General features: G+C 44.9%; 1 protein-coding gene across 2 annotated transcripts in view; it reads left to right on the top strand.

Moving 5' to 3' along the window:
- Positions 1-17,733, top strand: part of uvrag (UV radiation resistance associated gene) — a 153,905-nt gene that overhangs the window by 70,016 nt on the left and 66,156 nt on the right. For both annotated transcript variants that reach the window (XM_021623519.3, XM_090192277.1), the window contains exons 10-12: positions 1,124-1,223; positions 1,638-1,698; positions 4,620-4,785. In XM_021623519.3, the coding sequence (XP_021479194.3) occupies positions 1,124-1,223; positions 1,638-1,698; positions 4,620-4,785 (327 nt within the window). The remainder of the gene's footprint in view (positions 1-1,123; positions 1,224-1,637; positions 1,699-4,619; positions 4,786-17,733) is intronic.

Genomic DNA, 17,733 nt, shown 5'->3' with positions numbered 1-17,733 from the left:
TTTGGACCTGTCCCGGGGGGGAAAAGAGTGGCTGGTAATTTGGCAGTTATGATAATTGAGTTGCTATTACAATTACTGTGGAGATGATTCAGAGCTGAGCCATTAGGTCTCCTCATCCAGGTCTGGGCCAAGACAAACACACCCTTGCTGTTCTCTTCAACCTCAGTTTCCAATTAAGGCACCGTCACCCCTCATAACTAACTGACACCCTAGCTACCCTCCATCCATCCCTCACTCCACCTCCCTATCCCCATACCTGCACCCTTATTCTCTCCCTCTCTCTCTCCCTCCCAAGCTTCACTGAGATGTCAGGTCTCGCCTCACATCTTTCCCCATCCACACTCTTGTTGTTTTTCTCTCTCATATTATTCATATAGACTGAGTATACCAAACTTTAAGAACACCTTCCTTGAGTTGCTCTTTCGCCCTTGAACAGCCTCAGTTCGTCGGGCATGGACTCTACGCTTCCCACAGTTGTCAAGTTGGCTGGATGTCCTTTGAGTGGTGGACTATTTTTGAAACACACGGGAAAACCCAGCAGCGTTGCAGTCTTGACACACTTTAACCGGTGTATCTAGCACCTACTACCATACCCTGTTCAAAGGCACTTACATCTTTTGTCTTGCCCATTCAGCCTCTGAGTGTCACACATACTGTACACAATCCATGTCTCAGTTGTGTTAAGGCTTAAAAATCCATAATTAACCTGTCTCCTCCCATTCATCTACACTGATTTGAAGGGGATTTAACAAGTGACAATAAGGGATCATATTGTAGCTTTCACCTGGTCAGTCTGTCATGGAAAGAGCATGTGTTCCTAATGTTTCATACACTCAGTGTATAATACTGTATTGTACAGTACCTTCTCCCTCTCTCTCCCCATCCCCCCCTTCCCTCTTCATCACCTCATCGTTCCCTTATACCCATTTTCTGTCATTTCCCCCTTTCTATCCTCCTGCCTCTCTATATCCCTGTCTATTTGATCCAGTTGATTCTCTTCTCTGTCACCAGTCCTTCCTCTGTTCTCTTCCTCCTCCTCTGTTACTGTCCTCTTTGTGTTGCTCAGTAAGCCCGTGAGTCTGACTGAGTCATCAAGTGACTGTCTCTGTGTCTGTCTCCCCAGAGAGCTGTTCCTCAAGTCCAACGCTCAGCTCACCTTCCGCTGTCGTCAGCTCCTCTCTGAGCTGTCCTACATCTACCCCATCGACGTGGTCACCACGGCCGTGAGTAACCTCCTCCTGAGTAACGCTAGAAATGAGCCTGGTCGATATACGACACAGTATTGGCTGTAGTCAGCTATATGGCATGACAACGATGGCGAACAAGAGAGAAAACCTTGAGTGAGAAAAGCTTGGGGAGAAATGTTTTCTCAGCCCTTATTAGTCTTTGGAGTGGCCAACCACTTACATTCCCTGTGTTTTGAAATCGGTTAAAGTTTCAATCTGAAATGTTCTGCGACGGAGCTGAACAGCTTAAATACTCAGTGGTCATTAAAATACAATTTCTAAGGAGAGGGCCCTTTTTGCTCCCGAAGCTTTTCCCTTTCCTCTCTCTCTGTTTTCTCTGTTGTTTTCTGAATATGGCATTGTTGGTTCTTGGATTCTCATTCTCATAAAACTTGTTTAATTTCCCTGCAGCCTAATCAATCCGATTATGTCATCTGTGGAGTGAAGCTGCCCAACTCGGAGGATTTCCAAGGTAACATATCTATTTCAACGGGAAACGGAAGGGTTTGGAGTGACACAGAGACACTCATAAAGCAGGGTGCATCTGCTTCCTTTTATTGAAGGTTAAAACTTCTGACCTCTCTTTTGGTTCCACATCACCATCCACATGTAGTAAATGTGAGCCTGTACTCCGTCTGAGGGTTGTGTGATATCAGTGGATCCCTTTAAGCTGATGCTCTGACTGATCCTCTCCTGTAATTGAAACTCTGTGCAAGACATATGTGTTGTATGGGCTAGATGTAATACCTTGATGCAGAGTCAGAGTAGTTACACCGGAAAGGTTTCACCATACTCCCTGGTAGCAACCTTTTGTTAATGGAAGCAGGCCCAGGACCAACAGAGTGCTCCCCATCATCCAAGAATGTGAAAATTGCTTCCTGTGTATTTGACCTCTGGAGTCTGTGAATTCTGCTGCCCAGCTACTTTATAAGGACCGGTCCCATGGGTGAGAGGGATGAGACTGATAAAGGGACTCTCTCTCTGAGTTTGTCACACCATTCTGCTGGTCTGTAAGTTCAGCCCACCATTTCTGTGTATTTATGAATACTGAGTAGTATAATCTGCAAAGTACTGTATGTCGTAAGTCTGTCTCATTTACTGTGGGTGTTTTAAGGATTTGGCATTGTGTTTGTGCGCGTTTACACGGCAAAGGTCTGAATAAGATGATGATTTAAGAGGGGCTTACATTTGGAAAGTGTTATTCATCTAATTCCCTCCATGTCGCACCCGTATGTGTTGTGGATAATCTGATTTGGCTTTCTCAGCCAGGGAAGCACGACTTCAAAGACATGATGGAGGGGGAAGTGGAGTTGAGGCAGGGGGACTAATGAGAGCCAGGTTTCCCCAGTGTGCCTTCTTTTAATACCCCTCCATTGCTATCCCCCGACCTACCCCAACGCTGCCTCGATCTCCAGCCCCCCATTTCCTTGGCTGCAGCAGCCTCCCGCTCTTCCTCATCCTGATGGCTCGTTGTTTGTATTTGCAGCGGTGAGTGGATTCCCATCCCCTGTGGAGGTGTGCGGCTGTCTCACCCCGCGGGGGTGGTAGATATCTAGTGAGTAAACCACGAGGCATGTGCTGTGGCATCGCAGTAGGAGATGGAGAGGCCTACAGGGGGAGTCCTAACCCACTCACAACCTCCCTCCAACCTGTCCTGTCCTCCCTTCCCTCTCCTTGCATGTGGTGTGGCTGTGTAGTAGAACAGAGAGTGAGAGGGACAGAGGCCTATAGGAGGTGAGGAGGAGGGTCTACCTGGTCAGACGTTCCTGTCTAACACCACCTTAACCACTACACCTATACAGCAGCCCAGCCTGAAACTACCCCATCATAGAGGCCTGACCTTTGACACTTCACCCCTGCTCTGATTTCTCTTCTCTTCCTCTGAGAGCTGGGCCAGCCCAGTATTAAGCCGATCATGTCTGAAACTGTGTTGTTGCTGGGTCACAGACAGGAGAGGGCTGTCTGCAGGGTAGGATGTGGTAGATTAGTGAGACACTGGGGTCAGGGCTGCTGCACAGCCTAATCCAACCTGCCCTGCCTGGGGAGACTGAGGGTAGAAGGTAGAGGGGTGACGCTGGAGGAGACTGGGGACAGGAGATGGGAGAGGGTGGATAAGGTGAGGGGAGAGAAGAGAGAGGATAGTTTGGATGAGAGACTGGAGGAGACGGTAGAGGAGAAGGGAGGGGAGGCTGGTGAGGGTAGAGGGGACTTGCTGCTAAGAAGAAGGGGTCATGGGGTGGAAACAAGCCCCCCAGTGCTTTCTCTCTCTCGGAGGTAACTCAGCCCTCATCTGAGGATACTTGACTTTGGATTTAAAAGGTTCTCCATTTTCCCCAGTACATGTCAGTTATACTTATGATTCCTTTATCTGACATTCCTGTTGGATAGAACTAGTTTTATGGAAGGTATTGGCATTATAATAGGTAGTCAGCTTCATGGCCTCTGCTGGTATCAGAGGTGCAGACACAAGAATTGTATAATTCAGGGTCGTCTAGTTATACACCAATGCGCTCCTAGTCAACTATTTACTGAGGCAGCGGTCTGTTATTCCAAAGCATTAAGACAAAAGCACTATGATTTGGGGATTTGGAAAGTATAAGCACTTTGCCCGGAGCAATGTCCTGTTGCTCGGCAGTTGAGAACTTGAAACAACTTAATGTGCTGTCAAAGAAAGCAGTTCCTTTACTTCAGCGAGGTGGTGGACCTGTTTTCTAGTCAGAAATGTTAATGAAACCGTAACCGTCTAATTTTCCCCTAAAATGCAATTGAGCCCAGCAGGGATAGTTTTACGTGACGCTTTTGCTTTTCATGCACATTTCTGAAATAAATTAAGTATTTTTAAGTAAATGAGGTATTCTACAGCAGTTGAAGTTTTCTTGCGTGTTCTGGCGCCAAAACCCACTCTATATCATTTCCAAAACACTTTGCCCCTTGTAAATGTGCCTGCTTTTCATCGGTGTGATTACTTGGTTACCAAAGTTTTTTCCAGTTTGTGACGTCTTTATTATATTACCATGTTACGATTTGATCTTTCATTTCAATGTAATGAACTTATATGAAACACGTATGAAATGCATGCGTATTGCAGTCAGACTGTTGCTGATCACTTGCTTTCAAGTGGAGCTTCATGAAGCGCTAAAGAAATGATGAAACACTGAGACTGTTTAGCTCGTTGTTGCCGTTTTGACCAACTTTAGTTTCTAGTCGTAGCATTACAATGTGTTGTATTAATAACCCATTAAAACACAGCCATTGAAGTGATTAACGGGCATGGCATTTCATGATCAGATCTGTTCAACAAAGGTTTTATAAAGTAAGAAACAATGAGACCATTTCACAGTAAACCTGTCCAACAGAGACTGACTGACCTCTGTGTTGTGTTCTGTCCTGCAGCGAAGGATGATGGGAGCGTTGCGGTTGCCCTGGGTTACACGGCCCACTTGGTACTGATGATCAGTTGCTTCCTGCAGATCCCTCTCAGGTATCCTGTCATCCACAAAGGCTCCCGCTCTTCCATCAAGGACACCATCACAGACAAGCTCAGTGAGAAGGAGCGAGAGTAAGGACCCTACACTCTGGTTATTTTCTTTCTTTTTGTTTTGGTAGATACACATTTTTTCATTGTTACTGTACAACAGTACAGGTTGAATTTCCTTTGTGATGATTAGCCACCACGTCACTACTCCAATAGAGTAACTCTGTTATATAATGATCAAAATAATAGACCTTGGGAGACGATATACCGTGTTCCTGGTCATAAGAAAGGGCTTACAGGGGCCACACAATGACAGTAGCTAAGCTTGCTGTAACCAGGTGATGGATGCCAAGGATTCCTAGTAGCCAACGATTTAGCGGTAGAGTAGAGAGAAACTCTAAAGTTCAACGACTGGAGAGCTCATGGTGATCCTAGTCATAAGAAGAGCCAAATAAGGTCAACGTGTGTGTTCTCTAGTTTACTGTACTGTAGTCAGTTTGTGCAGAGGATTCCTAGTCACCCATGAAAGTGAGGATCAGAGGGAAGCATGTGACCTATCACACAAAAACCCTTCCCTCCAATCCAGATCTGTTTGGACAGGTTAAGCCCACTGCAATGCAGCATATCAAATCGTGTGAGGTTCACTCACAGGTCTTTTTGTTTTACAGTCCTCCTCTTTATCATTCCATAAACCCCAGACAGTAGACAGTATTATTTTTCATAATGACCAAGCAAATTGTTGGAAATCCCTCTAAAGCAGCCAGTGTGTTTTACCCACCCTGGCCTGTGTAGTAGACAGTATTAATTTTGTACCCCGGGAGCTAACGTAGGCTATGTTCTATCAACACTGTATTTAGACAGATGTACATGAATGGAGAGGGGTATTTAAGATGTAGGGATATGTATGATAATATTGTTGCCATGGACACAAGGAGAGGATAACACTCTTGGGGCCTCGCCTCTGGGCTGTACCAGCCTGCTTGTTTAAATCCAATTTATAGTGTACTGGGCACAACAATTACAGTGTAAGGACACTTTATTAAAATGATTATTTTGATCTGTTTGGATCCGGTAACTATGCATCAAGCTTCTAACAAAACTCCTGTTGCCTTGTGATAATTGCATGTTTGGGAATGCACACACATGCTCCCAGGTATGCAATCGTATATTACTTTATATTCCTGAACATTCCGTGCACATTCCTGTACATTCCCCCCTCAATCAGGAAAAATAAAGAATGGGTATCAAAATTAATAATTGATAGGATTTTCTAAAAACACTTTGAAAATAGGTATAATCAGACACTGTAGTGATGGGTATGATAAGGATGTGGGCATATTTGATCCCTTTAGTGTTAGATTGATTAATAATAAATGTAAGTGCCAACTGCTAAGAAGGTAAAAAGTCTGTCTGGATTGCTTCTTGCCACGCTACATACAGTACAGTTGTAACCTGTGATCTCTGGTTCTGCACAGCTTGCTCACATTTAACTGCCTCTAGTCTCTCCACTGTGGCAGGAAGGCTCTCACCTGTTCATATCAGTAAAATACTTTGGTTTCACCCCTCATATTCCATTGAGTGATATTCTTTGCTTGTAGCAGATGGAGATCGCCAGTGTTTCATAGACACACAATATTATACGATGTGTGATGTTCCCCTTACGAGGCCTCCTGTATAAGGAGGTGTGAGCTGTGAGTCCTGTGTTAGTGGATGTTAACGGCCAGAGTGAGATGGGTAGAGAGTGGCAGTGTGTTTTCTGCTCTGTGCTGTTGAGGGGGTAGCAGGCAGACTGGCCTTTGAAACGCTAATGCATGCAGCCTTGTGATAGTCAATGAATGAATAAGAAAGAGAGAAGGGCCAGACCCGAGACCCCTTTATTAACTCATAGTAACTAACAGTTCCCTAGACAGGCAGCAAGCCTCTTGGACACCAATTAGTACCTCAGTAACCCAGTAAGCCCTGACCAATGCTTCATCTAACTCTGTTGGCTGTTCTGGGCTTAAACTGTATCACCCTGTCAGGGTGAGATGTTCCCAGTGTATTTATCTCTCCTCTCTTTCTCTCGTACTTTCTCACACACACACACACACACATATGGATACTGCCCATCATTGTGTTAGTCAGACACAGGGGAAGTCATGTCAACAAATACATACATTCCTCCACACACGCATCCATATGGCATACATCCAAACCATTGAACGTAAACAGGCAGATGGTGAGAGTGCGTGGCAGTATCAGAGACCACTGCAGCTGGCAGCGACTTATCTCTTCTTCTGCTCCTCTGAGTGATGTCATCATGGCAGCTGGAGGGGCTCACTGGGGGTCTCTCCTCCCCCGCTCTCCATCTAGCTCTACTCTCCCACTACGTCTACCTCTGTGGAGGGCCTGACTGCACTGTACGCATTCCCATTCCCAGGGCTTTAAAGCAGGATATTTACACCAGGCCCATCAGAGAAAATAAACCAGAGGAGGGGTGGAGGGAGGACCCATCCCGGCCTCACAGCCCCACCACATCACCCTCGGGTGTCCCTGAGCAGGGCCGAACGCTCCTTTCACTTTGACATCTCTCCCCCTCCCCATGTTTATGAGCCTGCCGGTCCCAGAGGGCCCTACACACGGGGCCAAACGACGTGTGGGAAGATGGAAAGTAACCTGTCTGAGGCTGTGAGTGTACAAAAAGAGTGATTAAAGTGTCGGAAAGGGGCAATGAATAGAGATGAGTGAGGTGGTACCTGAGCGGTAACTTTAAAGCATGGCAGAATTAGCAGGTGGGTTTGCGATGGATCATTGCTGAAGGCACGCGTATAGAAACCCTCTGTTGTGATGATGATGGAGGAGCAGGTATGCAGGCATCACACCGGCCATGCTCCTGGAGGGTCTGGGAAACATTACTAGTCCACCACTCACTGTGCATCTCTGGTCCCCAGTTGGCTCTTGTGGTGTGTGACGCTCTCTCTCTGTGTATTACTCTCTATGAGTGGTGTGTTCCAGATGCTAGTGACGTCTCAACACAGCTTGTTCCCAGCTAGATGGAGCGGAGTGTCCCCACTGTGAAGTTGGGGTGTGACTGATTCCTCTGTGGAGGCCAAACGTGGTGTGTGGTGGATTTCACATCGCACCCTGCCAGTCTAGTTAAAAATTGTACAATTTAGCACCACCTACAGTTCATCATATAGTCGAATAAGACATGTTCTTCCTATGTATGTATGTATGTATGTATGTATGTATGTATGTATGTATGTATGTATGTATGTATGTATGTATGTATGTATGTATGTATGTATGTATGTATGTATGTATGTATGTATGTATGTATGTATGTATGTATGTATGTATGTATGTATGTATGTATGTATGTATGTGCTTGTTAATTGGAGTCTAACAACCATTTAGGTTCTCCTGACTGTGCCAGCCATATATAAATGTGTCTGACCTGTAGAACGAGGGCATTGCTGTTATATTCCACTCCAAGTTGCGGTGGACCTGCGGTCTCGGATAATGACGACCTTGGCTTTTATGTAGGCGGCCATTTTGCCACAGCAAGAGCAGGCAGACCTGTGTACAGCTGAACTGGAGTGCCCTCTAGAGACCTCTCAGTCAGTGTGGAATGAATGAATGGGGCCGCTTGGGGACTGCAAGGAGTTTTTAGGGAAAGGTGGTGAACGGCGATGACTCCACTTTGCCTGTTTGTTGGCACTAGGCCTACCTTGAACGCACCATTATTTGGAATCTCGGAAGCTTTCACCCCCTAAAAACATTCTCAGAATGCAATGTGCTGTAACGACACGTTGCACCCACATTGTGGAGAGCAGCATCAGGGCGAGCCCAGCATCAGCTCCATAGCTCTAGTGTGTCTGATTGCATGGGGGAGAATGGGGAGATGCGATCCAGATGTCCACTGACTGTATGATTGAGACCAGAGCCCGGCCGTTAAAAGTCTAAGCGCTGCCTCATACAGCCTTTTTACTAGGACTATTAAGAGGGAATCCATTTTTTTTGTCTGAGTTTCGTTATGAAAGTGAAGGCTTAAGAAAGAAAGAAAAACGTCTAAGAAGGGATTGACACATCAATGCGTGGCTCAAGTATAGTGTTGTGCGGCTGGGGTGGAACTATGACTGCCAGGGAATGGAGGGAGGGAGAGATTCTAAGAGAGGGCCTCGGCTCGGCAGGACCTGCAGCTCAAAAGAAGGTTATTGTTACGGGGTTTCAACGCTTTCGCGTCCCTTAACATGGACCATGTGGGACCAAGGGAAGGGGTGGCTGAACCTCCCTCAGTTTCACATAGCAGCCACGGGACAGGAGAGGAGAGAGAGGAGGGAGGGGGTAGAATAGTTGCTCAATGACAGGACACAGACTAGAGACGGGCAGACTTTCACTCAACACACACCCAATCACGCAAATACTTTCTCACACTCTTTTACCCCCTCAAAGATGTAGTACAATATAATAGGAAGTACTGTAAAGGGTTAGTGAGTTTTCGATAGCCCAGGGGAAAGGGAAGGATTGTCTGGTGTGCCAGATGGGTCAGTTGCATAAGTGGTTGACTGGCCCTGCTACCCTGTGATCCAAAGAAGATGAGCTGAGTGGGCCTGTGAGACCAGGCTGCTCCCCATCCTCAGTGGTCCAATGCCCTGATGCCTCAGGCACCCACCACCCAGCCTATACTCAACTCTACCATCACTCTTTTAATGCCTCAGCCATTAGGATACATTCCCTTCTATTTTTAGCCCATTTAACAACCAATTGACAAATTTGTCTTTTTCATGTAAAGCTGTTAATAATAAACATCTGCCTTAGTTGAACGCCTTTCAAAGCCATAACTATGATCGTTAACTCAAAGGAGTGGCTTAGTTGGCTCGGTTCATCTGTACATTATATTTTACACTGCTTTTTCATCGATGGGTAACTGTTGGCCTGACTTGTGTTGTCTTAATGCCAATAGCGGCCGGGTCTCACTCTACATTTCCATTTGAGTCATTTAGCAGACGCTCTTGTCCAGAGCGACTTACAGTTAGTGTGTTCATCTTAACAACCACATATCACAGTCATAGGAAGTACATTTTTCCTCGATAAAGAAGTTAGCAGTAAAGTCAGTGCTCTCCCCCCTCTCTCTCTCTAACAGTAAGACTCATGGGAGTAGTCAGCTGTATATGGTCTGTGACTCCCTGCCACAAGATTGTGAACACAAATTCGAAATACCGTTCCATGTGTCCGTTTCACTTCAGGTCAGCATCTGGGAGGAAGTTTAGATTCCCCGTGATAAATAAAGAGGCACTTCTGCAGAGGGAGATCACCTAGCTAGCCCCATAGAGAAATCTGCTTAGATCCTGTCCTCTGGGTCCAGCTCTCTGGTTCTAATTAAAAGGGGGGGGGGGAGGGAGAGAATCTTATTTTATTTGTCACATGCTTTGTTAACAACAGGTGTAGACTAACAGTGAAAGGCTTACTTATGGGACCTTCCCAACAATGCAGAGAGAAACAACAGGTGTAGACTAACAGTGAAAGGCTTACTTATGGGACCTTCCCAACAATGCAGAGAGAAACAACAGGTGTAGACTAACAGTGAAAGGCTTACTTATGGGACCTTCCCAACAATGCAGAGAGAGAAAACAGAGAAATATTAGAAAGGAATAATAAATGCCAATGAGTAAGATAACTTGGCTACATACACGGTGTACCAGTATTGAGTCGAGGGAGGGAGACATTTCTACAGCAGTGCGTTTGCTCCAAGATGGTTCCTTACCCGAGATGTAAGTGGAGTAGTGCGGCAGTCATTAAAATAGCATTCACTGACATATGCTCAATGTAATCATTTCTCAGATATTGGAAATTACAGCTCGCTGTGATTTATATAGTAACCGGTGCCATTAGCCGTGACCGTTGCGAGGCAGCAGGTGTTTTTTAAAAAGCAGGCCTCACATCATTTATGGTCCTGGTGCGTTTGAAATCGCACATTAAAGACATTCTAGGGAACTTCTGGGGAATTTCTTTTTCTCGTTTTTTCTTTTCTTCGAGCCGGCTGCACATAGCTAAGTGTAAGTAATGGTTACGAGTGGCTAACTCCCAACTCCACTATGTGAACCAGAACTGTTGATTTGCACATTTGGTGTATTCAGATAGCATACATTTAAATATATTTATTTAATGTTAGAATGTTGAGTCAAGAGGACTCCTCATTGGCCTGAAGGGAGGTCCAAAGAGGCCAGGCTTTTCTAGTGTTAAGGGGAAAGTAGTCCAAAAGTTACTGAAAATAATCAGATTATGCTAGTGAGTTTGGGTAATACAAAAGTTACGTTACTGATTACAATTTTGAACGGGTAACTAGTAAATCTCACAAATTATATATAGTAAGTAACCTTCCCAACTGTGATTTTTTTTTTTTTTATATATATTTTTTAGGGGTAGATCAGTTTTAATATTGCAGAAAGATTGTGGGTTCCATCAATGTCATTTTCTGCATCATTTCCAATCACCAATATATTTATTTTGTAATTAATTGTTGATTGATACCGATAACCGATATTTAACATTTTAGCAGCCTTTTAAGCAGTCTAGTAAAGTTAAATAGTTAACACACACACACACACGGACGCAGCGGTCTAGGGCACTGCATCTCAGTGCAAGAGGCATCACTACAGTCCCTGGTTCGAATCCAGTCTGTATCACATCCGGCTGTGATTGGGAGTCCCATAGGGCGGAGCACAATTGGCTCAGCATCGTCCGGGTTTGGCCATCGTTGTAAATAAGAAATTGTTCTTAACTGACTTGCCTAGTTAAATAAAGGTTACACACACAAACCACACCACACTGACCAAAAAGTTATTTTGTTGGCATTTACATACAGTTGAGGTCAGAAGTTTACATACACCTTAGCCAAATACATTTAAACTCAGTTTTTCACAATTCCTGACATTTAATCCTAGTAAAAATTCTGTGTCTTAGGTCAGTTAGGATCACCACTTTATTTTAAGAATGTGAAATGTCAGAATAATAGTAGAGAGAATTATTTATTTCAGCTTTCATTTCTTTCATCACATTCCCAGTGGGTCAGAATTTTACATACACTCAATTAGTATTTGGTAGCATTGCCTTTAAATTGTTTAACTTGGGTCAAACATTTCAGGAAGCCTTCCACAAGCTTCCCACAATAAGTTGGGTGAATTTTGGCCCATTCCTCCTGACAGAGTTTGTGTAACTGAGTCGGGTTTGTAGGCCTCCTTGCTCGCACATGCTTTTTCAGTTCTGCCCACACATTTTCTATAGGATTGAGGTCAGGGCTTTGTGATGGCCACTCTAATACCTGGACTTTGTTGTCCTTAAGCCATTTTGCCACAACTTTGGAAATATGCTTGGCGTCATTGTCCATTTGGAAGACCCATTTGTGACCAAGCTTTAACTTCCTGACTGATGTCTTGCTTCAATATATCCAAATAATTTCCATCCTCATGATGCCATCTATTTTGTGAAGTGCACCTGACCCTCCTGCAGCAAAGCATCCCCACAACATGATGCTGCCACCCCCGTGCTTCATGGTTGGGATGGTGTTCTTCAGCTTGCAAGCCTCCTCCTTTTTCCTACAAACGGTCATTATGGCCAAACAGTTCTATTTTTGTTTCATCAGACCAGAGGACATTTCTCACAAAAAGTACAATCTTTTTTTATGGTGGTTTTGGAGCACTGGCTTCTTCCTTGCTGAGCGGCCTTTCAGGTTATGTCGATATAGGACTTGTTTTATTGTGGATATAGATTATTTTGTACCTCTTTTCTCCAGCATCTTCACAAGATCCTTGGCTGTTGTTCTGGGATTGATTTGCACTTTTCGCACCAAAGTACGTTCATCTCTAGGAGACAGAGCGCGTCTCCTTCCTGAGCGGTATGACGTCTCCCTGGTCCCTTGGTGTTTATACTTGCATACTATTGTTTGTACAGATGAACGTGGTACCTTCAGGTATTTGGAAATTGCTCCCAAGGACGAACCAGACTTGTGGAGGTCAACAATTTTTTTCTGAGGTCTTTTGGTCTGATTTTTTTTATTTTTCCCATGATGTCAAGCAAAGAGGCACTGAGTTTGAAGGTAAGCCTTGAAGTACATCCACAGGTACACCTCCAATTGACTCAAATTATGTCAGGGCTTAAGAAGCTTCTAATAGGCTAATTGACATCATTTTCTGGAATTTTCCAAGCTGTTTAAAGGCACAGTCAACTTAGTGTATGTGAAATTCTGACCCATTGCAATTGTGATTCTGTGAATTGTAAGTGAAATAATCTGTCTGTAAACAATTATTGGAAAAATTACTTGTGTCATGCACAAAGTAGATGTCCTAACTGACTTGCCAAAACTATAGTTTCTTAACTAGTAATTTGTGGAGTGGTTGAAAAACAAGTTTTAATGACTCCAACCTTAGTGTATGTAAACTTCCGACCTCAACTGTATGTCCCCATTACCTGTCAAACATAATCAAAACCTATTTCTTTCACTTACTTGCAGTGCTGTTTCGTTGTTAATTAGTTCAGTCTCAACCAGGATTTCATCATACACATCAAGCAGTGAAGTTTCAGCTCTTTCTGTCCATGGCCTCTCTTCCTTGGTGCACACTGTTACTGTGTCCGTTTCCCTCTTTTCCAGCTGTGTATGTAGCATTTCACATAAACGCTGTTTCTTGTCTGCATCGATGTAGCGGTCCTTGTACCTAGCATCGAGCATGGTGGACGACACAGTAAAGAGGCTCAGAGAGAATTCCACCGAATCGCTTGTTCGCCGCCTCGAGTACTTCAAAGTGTTTACTTTGAAATGGTACCAAGAATATGCATATCCTTGCTTCAGGTCCTGAGCTACTTGCAGTTGGATTTGGGGATTTCATTTGAGGTGAAAATTTGAAAAAAAGGTGAAGATCCTTTAAGACAAGGTCAGTTAACCCGGAAAATTACGAATTTTGCAGGTTTCTTCAAGTGCAGTTGCAAAAACCATCAAACGATATGATGAAACTGGCTCTCATGAGGACCGCCACAGGAAAGGAAAAGAGTTACCTCTGCTGCAGAGGATGAGTTCATTAGAGTTACAAGCCTCAGAAATTTGTGAGATGCAGAGTAGGTGAACGGATGATCTCTGCATGTGTGGTTCCCACCGTGAAGCATGGAGGAGGAGGTGAGGTGGTGCTTTGCTGGTGACACTGTCAGATTTGATTTAGAAGTCAAGGCACACTTAACCAGCATGACTACCACAGCATTCTGCAGCGATACGCCATCCCATCTGGTTTGCGCTTAGTGGGACTCTCATTTGATTTTCAACAGGACGGTGACCCAACACACCTCCAGGCTGTGTAAGGGCTATTTGACCAAGAGGGAGAGTGATGGAGTGCTGCATTAGATGACTTGGCCTCCACAATCACCCGATCTCAACCCAATTGAGATGGTTAGGGATGAGTTAAAACGCAGAGTGAAGGAAGAGCACCCAACAAGTGTTCAGCATATGTGGAACTCCTTCAAGACTGTTGGAAAAGCATTCCAGGTGAAGCTGGTTGAGAGACTTCCAAGCTTGTGCAAAGCTGTCATCAAGGTAAAGGGTGGCTACTTTTAAGAATCTCAAATATAAGATATATTTTGATTTGTTGAACACTTCTTTGGTAACTACATGATTCCATATATGTTATTGGCTTCCTCTGCACTTCAGAGTATTTATTTATTTTCTCCTTTTTACGAGGGTCCCGTCCTGCTATCGTATTTTAGGGGTGTCTGTGAGGTAAAGGCCTGGTGGGCTGATGAAACCGAGGGCTGTGTAAATACTCTAACCCTTTAAAGTGAAGGGGCTTTCTGTTAGAAGCTGCTTTTAAGAAGTACCTAGTGTTCCCCACACCGCTCCTTATTAATTACATATCTCTACCCGGCCGTCCGCACGACTCGCAAACAGCTCAGCTTAGACATGACAGGTCCTCCACACAGATTGGCGTGTGAGATAGGGAGGGAATGAGAGTTTTTGATCACATTAAGTAGATGTCAGTGTGGATGACAGTGTTGATCATGGTGCCTGTCAGTGTCATATTTAGTTTGCCAATTGAGTGTAAAGAGCTGCCAGAGTTGGGGTGTGGGAGAGGAACGGGACATGGTAGTAATAGAAGTACATCTATTTTAATGAAGGTGAGGAGCGGAAGGCTGTGGTTTGTGTGCATGTATGTCTTTGTGTGTTTGTCTGACGAGAAAGAGATTATAATTGAAACCAGAAAGGAGAGCAACGAGTGTATGTGTGCATGTATGCATGTATATATGTATGTGTGTATTCTGTGTTCTGGCTCTGGTCTGTGGATGGATGGAGGGCTCCCGTGGGCCTGAGAGCTGTTCCAAGGACGATTGTAATCCAGTTCATCCAGCTTGTGCAACAGATCATTTCAGCACAGACGCCAAGAGAAGACCGGCCGGCCAGCCCATTGGTAAAAAATGACTGCTTTCCACGCCAACTCCCCCTCTTTTGTCTCCTTCCCTCTCTCTGTCATTCCCTCTCACCTGTCTCTCTCTTCTTTTCTGTCTCTTCTATAACTACTCTCTCTTCGTGTCACTCTCACATGTTGCACCCTCCCTCTATTCTCTCTTCTCTCACTCCCATCCTCCCTCTCTCTCTATCCCTCTCCTGTCAGCTCTCTACCCCTCCTGCCCCCCCACATCTCTTTGGGACCCCTGACTTCCTCTTCCCCTCCCTCCTGCTGGTGTGTAATAATATATTTAACTTTACTGGACGTTCCCGGGAGAAATTCCTGGTGTTTGGTGAACCGGAGTCCCTTCAGTGTGATTTCAGACGCACTGGACAGCACTCATTAATCACCTCACCGTGACGGCAAGCCATGCGGGTGAGGGCGTGTGCACGTCGATGTATCTTCATGTGTTCCTTTGCTTTTCTATATGTGTGCTTATGTGTGCGTGTCAGCCTCTCTCTCTGATTTCCCCTTCACCAGCAAACTAATCATATGTTGTCGGGAGAAAGTGATTGTTGGAATGCCTGCTATGAGACTGTGTGTGTTTGATGTGTTATTTCTCCCTCTGTTAGTTATTTCCTGGTCATGAGATATGACCTCTGGCATGCTGCTTCCTCTGGGGTTTGACTAGGCAGGGTATGTAGGAGTGAAACAAGTGTCTGAGGCTGTGTGGCCTATAGTGTTTCCTTCTGTCTGTGAAACCAACAGTGTTATTTGTCTACTTTATTTGGTAAAGAGTTTCTATGTAATGCACCTCACAAGAAACTGAATGAATTGTGTGTATGGATTGGGCCGATGAGGAGAACTGCACTACAGTCTGTACTAAGGCGTTAAAACGTTATACCTCATGTCCACCAGATGCATCAAACTCTTTGCGTTCCGGCGGGAACGTTGTTAATGGTGCTGTCCGCAACGCTACGTTGGGGATGCCGCTCTAGGCTGCTGTGTGTTCTGGGTACAGCATGCGTTCAATATTTTCAACTCGTGCATTGCTTTACCGTGCCGTGGTACAAACAGAAGAACACACGCAGACTGCAGCTTGCTAGCTTTTAACTAGTTGAACAGCGAAGCACATGTGCATCAAGTATGGAAAATGCGGGCTAGACATCCGGCAAAACAAACACATATGCATCTGGTGGACATCAGGCATTATAGATAACAGAGCTGCAGTAGCTAGGCTGTATCAGTTGGGGCTACAGTCATTGCCTCATGCACCTTGCCCTGTAACATTGATGTACAGTACCAGTGGTGTGACAAGAGGAACCTCCAAACTCTTGACCTGGGCCCCTCGCTCCTCGGCTCTGGGCCCCTGGCACCTGGGGGTCAGTTAGCGGGAAGAGGGCATGTCTCTTCTAACACAGGATTACCAGTAGAACCTGTCCTGGCTTCAGGGGCTCAGCCAAGTCCACTGACAGGAAGGGGATGGGGAGGAGGGGAAGTGGGAGGAGGGCCGGATGTTCACTTGCACCTCCTGACCTGACTGACTGCTGAGCCTGACAGTGGAGGAGTAGTCAGTAGTCGTACATGTTTAACTCAAGCAGGGCTCTGTGCGTGTGTGTGTGCGAGCAGAGTAAGACCGTGCCCTGGGCACATCTCTTCAGTACATCCTCTCCGTTGGGGAGCAGACATGAGCACATAGTGACAGGGACTATCATAGGATAAGGCTGACTTGAGCCATAATGGGATGAGAGGAGAGCGTTGTTGTCACTAGGGGGGGTCAGCAGGCTTGGCCCGGGGCAGTCTCTCCATCTCCACATTAACACTTCCATCCAGGGGTTTTCAACACTGTGTGTCTGCCTGCCCTGCCCTACTAGCTAGACATCTGACTGGCACCAGAATGCTGAATGGGTTTTTTCCCACCGAGCCTCTCCATCTGTCTGTTTGTCTTTGTTCCCTGAAGTGTAAAAGCAGGTGTACAGGCAGTTTGATAGGCCTACAGTATGCAGCCTGGATGGTTCCGAGCTTGGCTGATATTTCAGTTCAGTGTTTCCCCTCTCAGCTTCTGCTAAGATGTTTTATCTACCAAACCCCAACAGATACAGACTACACTACAGTAATTCCTGGACTGTGACAACAGGGAAGCAATTTATTTCACAGCACTCAGTCTTGTTGGTGAATCTGTCAATGTTAAACCAACAAGGAATGAAAAAACAATTTCAAGCACCACATGGTTTATTCTAGCTATTTTCAATTGGCGATGTAGATGTGTGTGAAATTGCACTCCTATTTTGTTATTACCCTCATATACAAGTCTGGTTATTACTTAATTTACAGTAGTTAGGGTTGCAAAGCTACCAGTAATTTACCAAAGTTACCGGAATACAGGTAATCTATGGCAATCTATGGTAATGTTGGTAAATTATACTTGAATGACTTAAACAAAAATATGTATTCATATATAGTATACTTTTTAAAAAATATATATGTGCCCATGACTTTCTATTGGATAGACCATATGGTTCAAGAGAAAATTTCATAATTCATGAAAAAAGCATCTTATCAACAGTGGCATTATTTTCAATTAACTCTGAAACTCTTCCAACGATTGACTTTTTTCAAAACCACC

Source organism: Oncorhynchus mykiss, chromosome 12 (assembly GCF_057628025.1).
Source record: "Oncorhynchus mykiss isolate SJ-2025 chromosome 12, ASM5762802v1, whole genome shotgun sequence".
Classification (NCBI taxonomy): Eukaryota; Metazoa; Chordata; class Actinopteri; order Salmoniformes; family Salmonidae; genus Oncorhynchus; species Oncorhynchus mykiss.
Note: the sequence above shows the minus strand (reverse complement) of the source record. Positions and strands in the feature narration are given on the sequence as shown.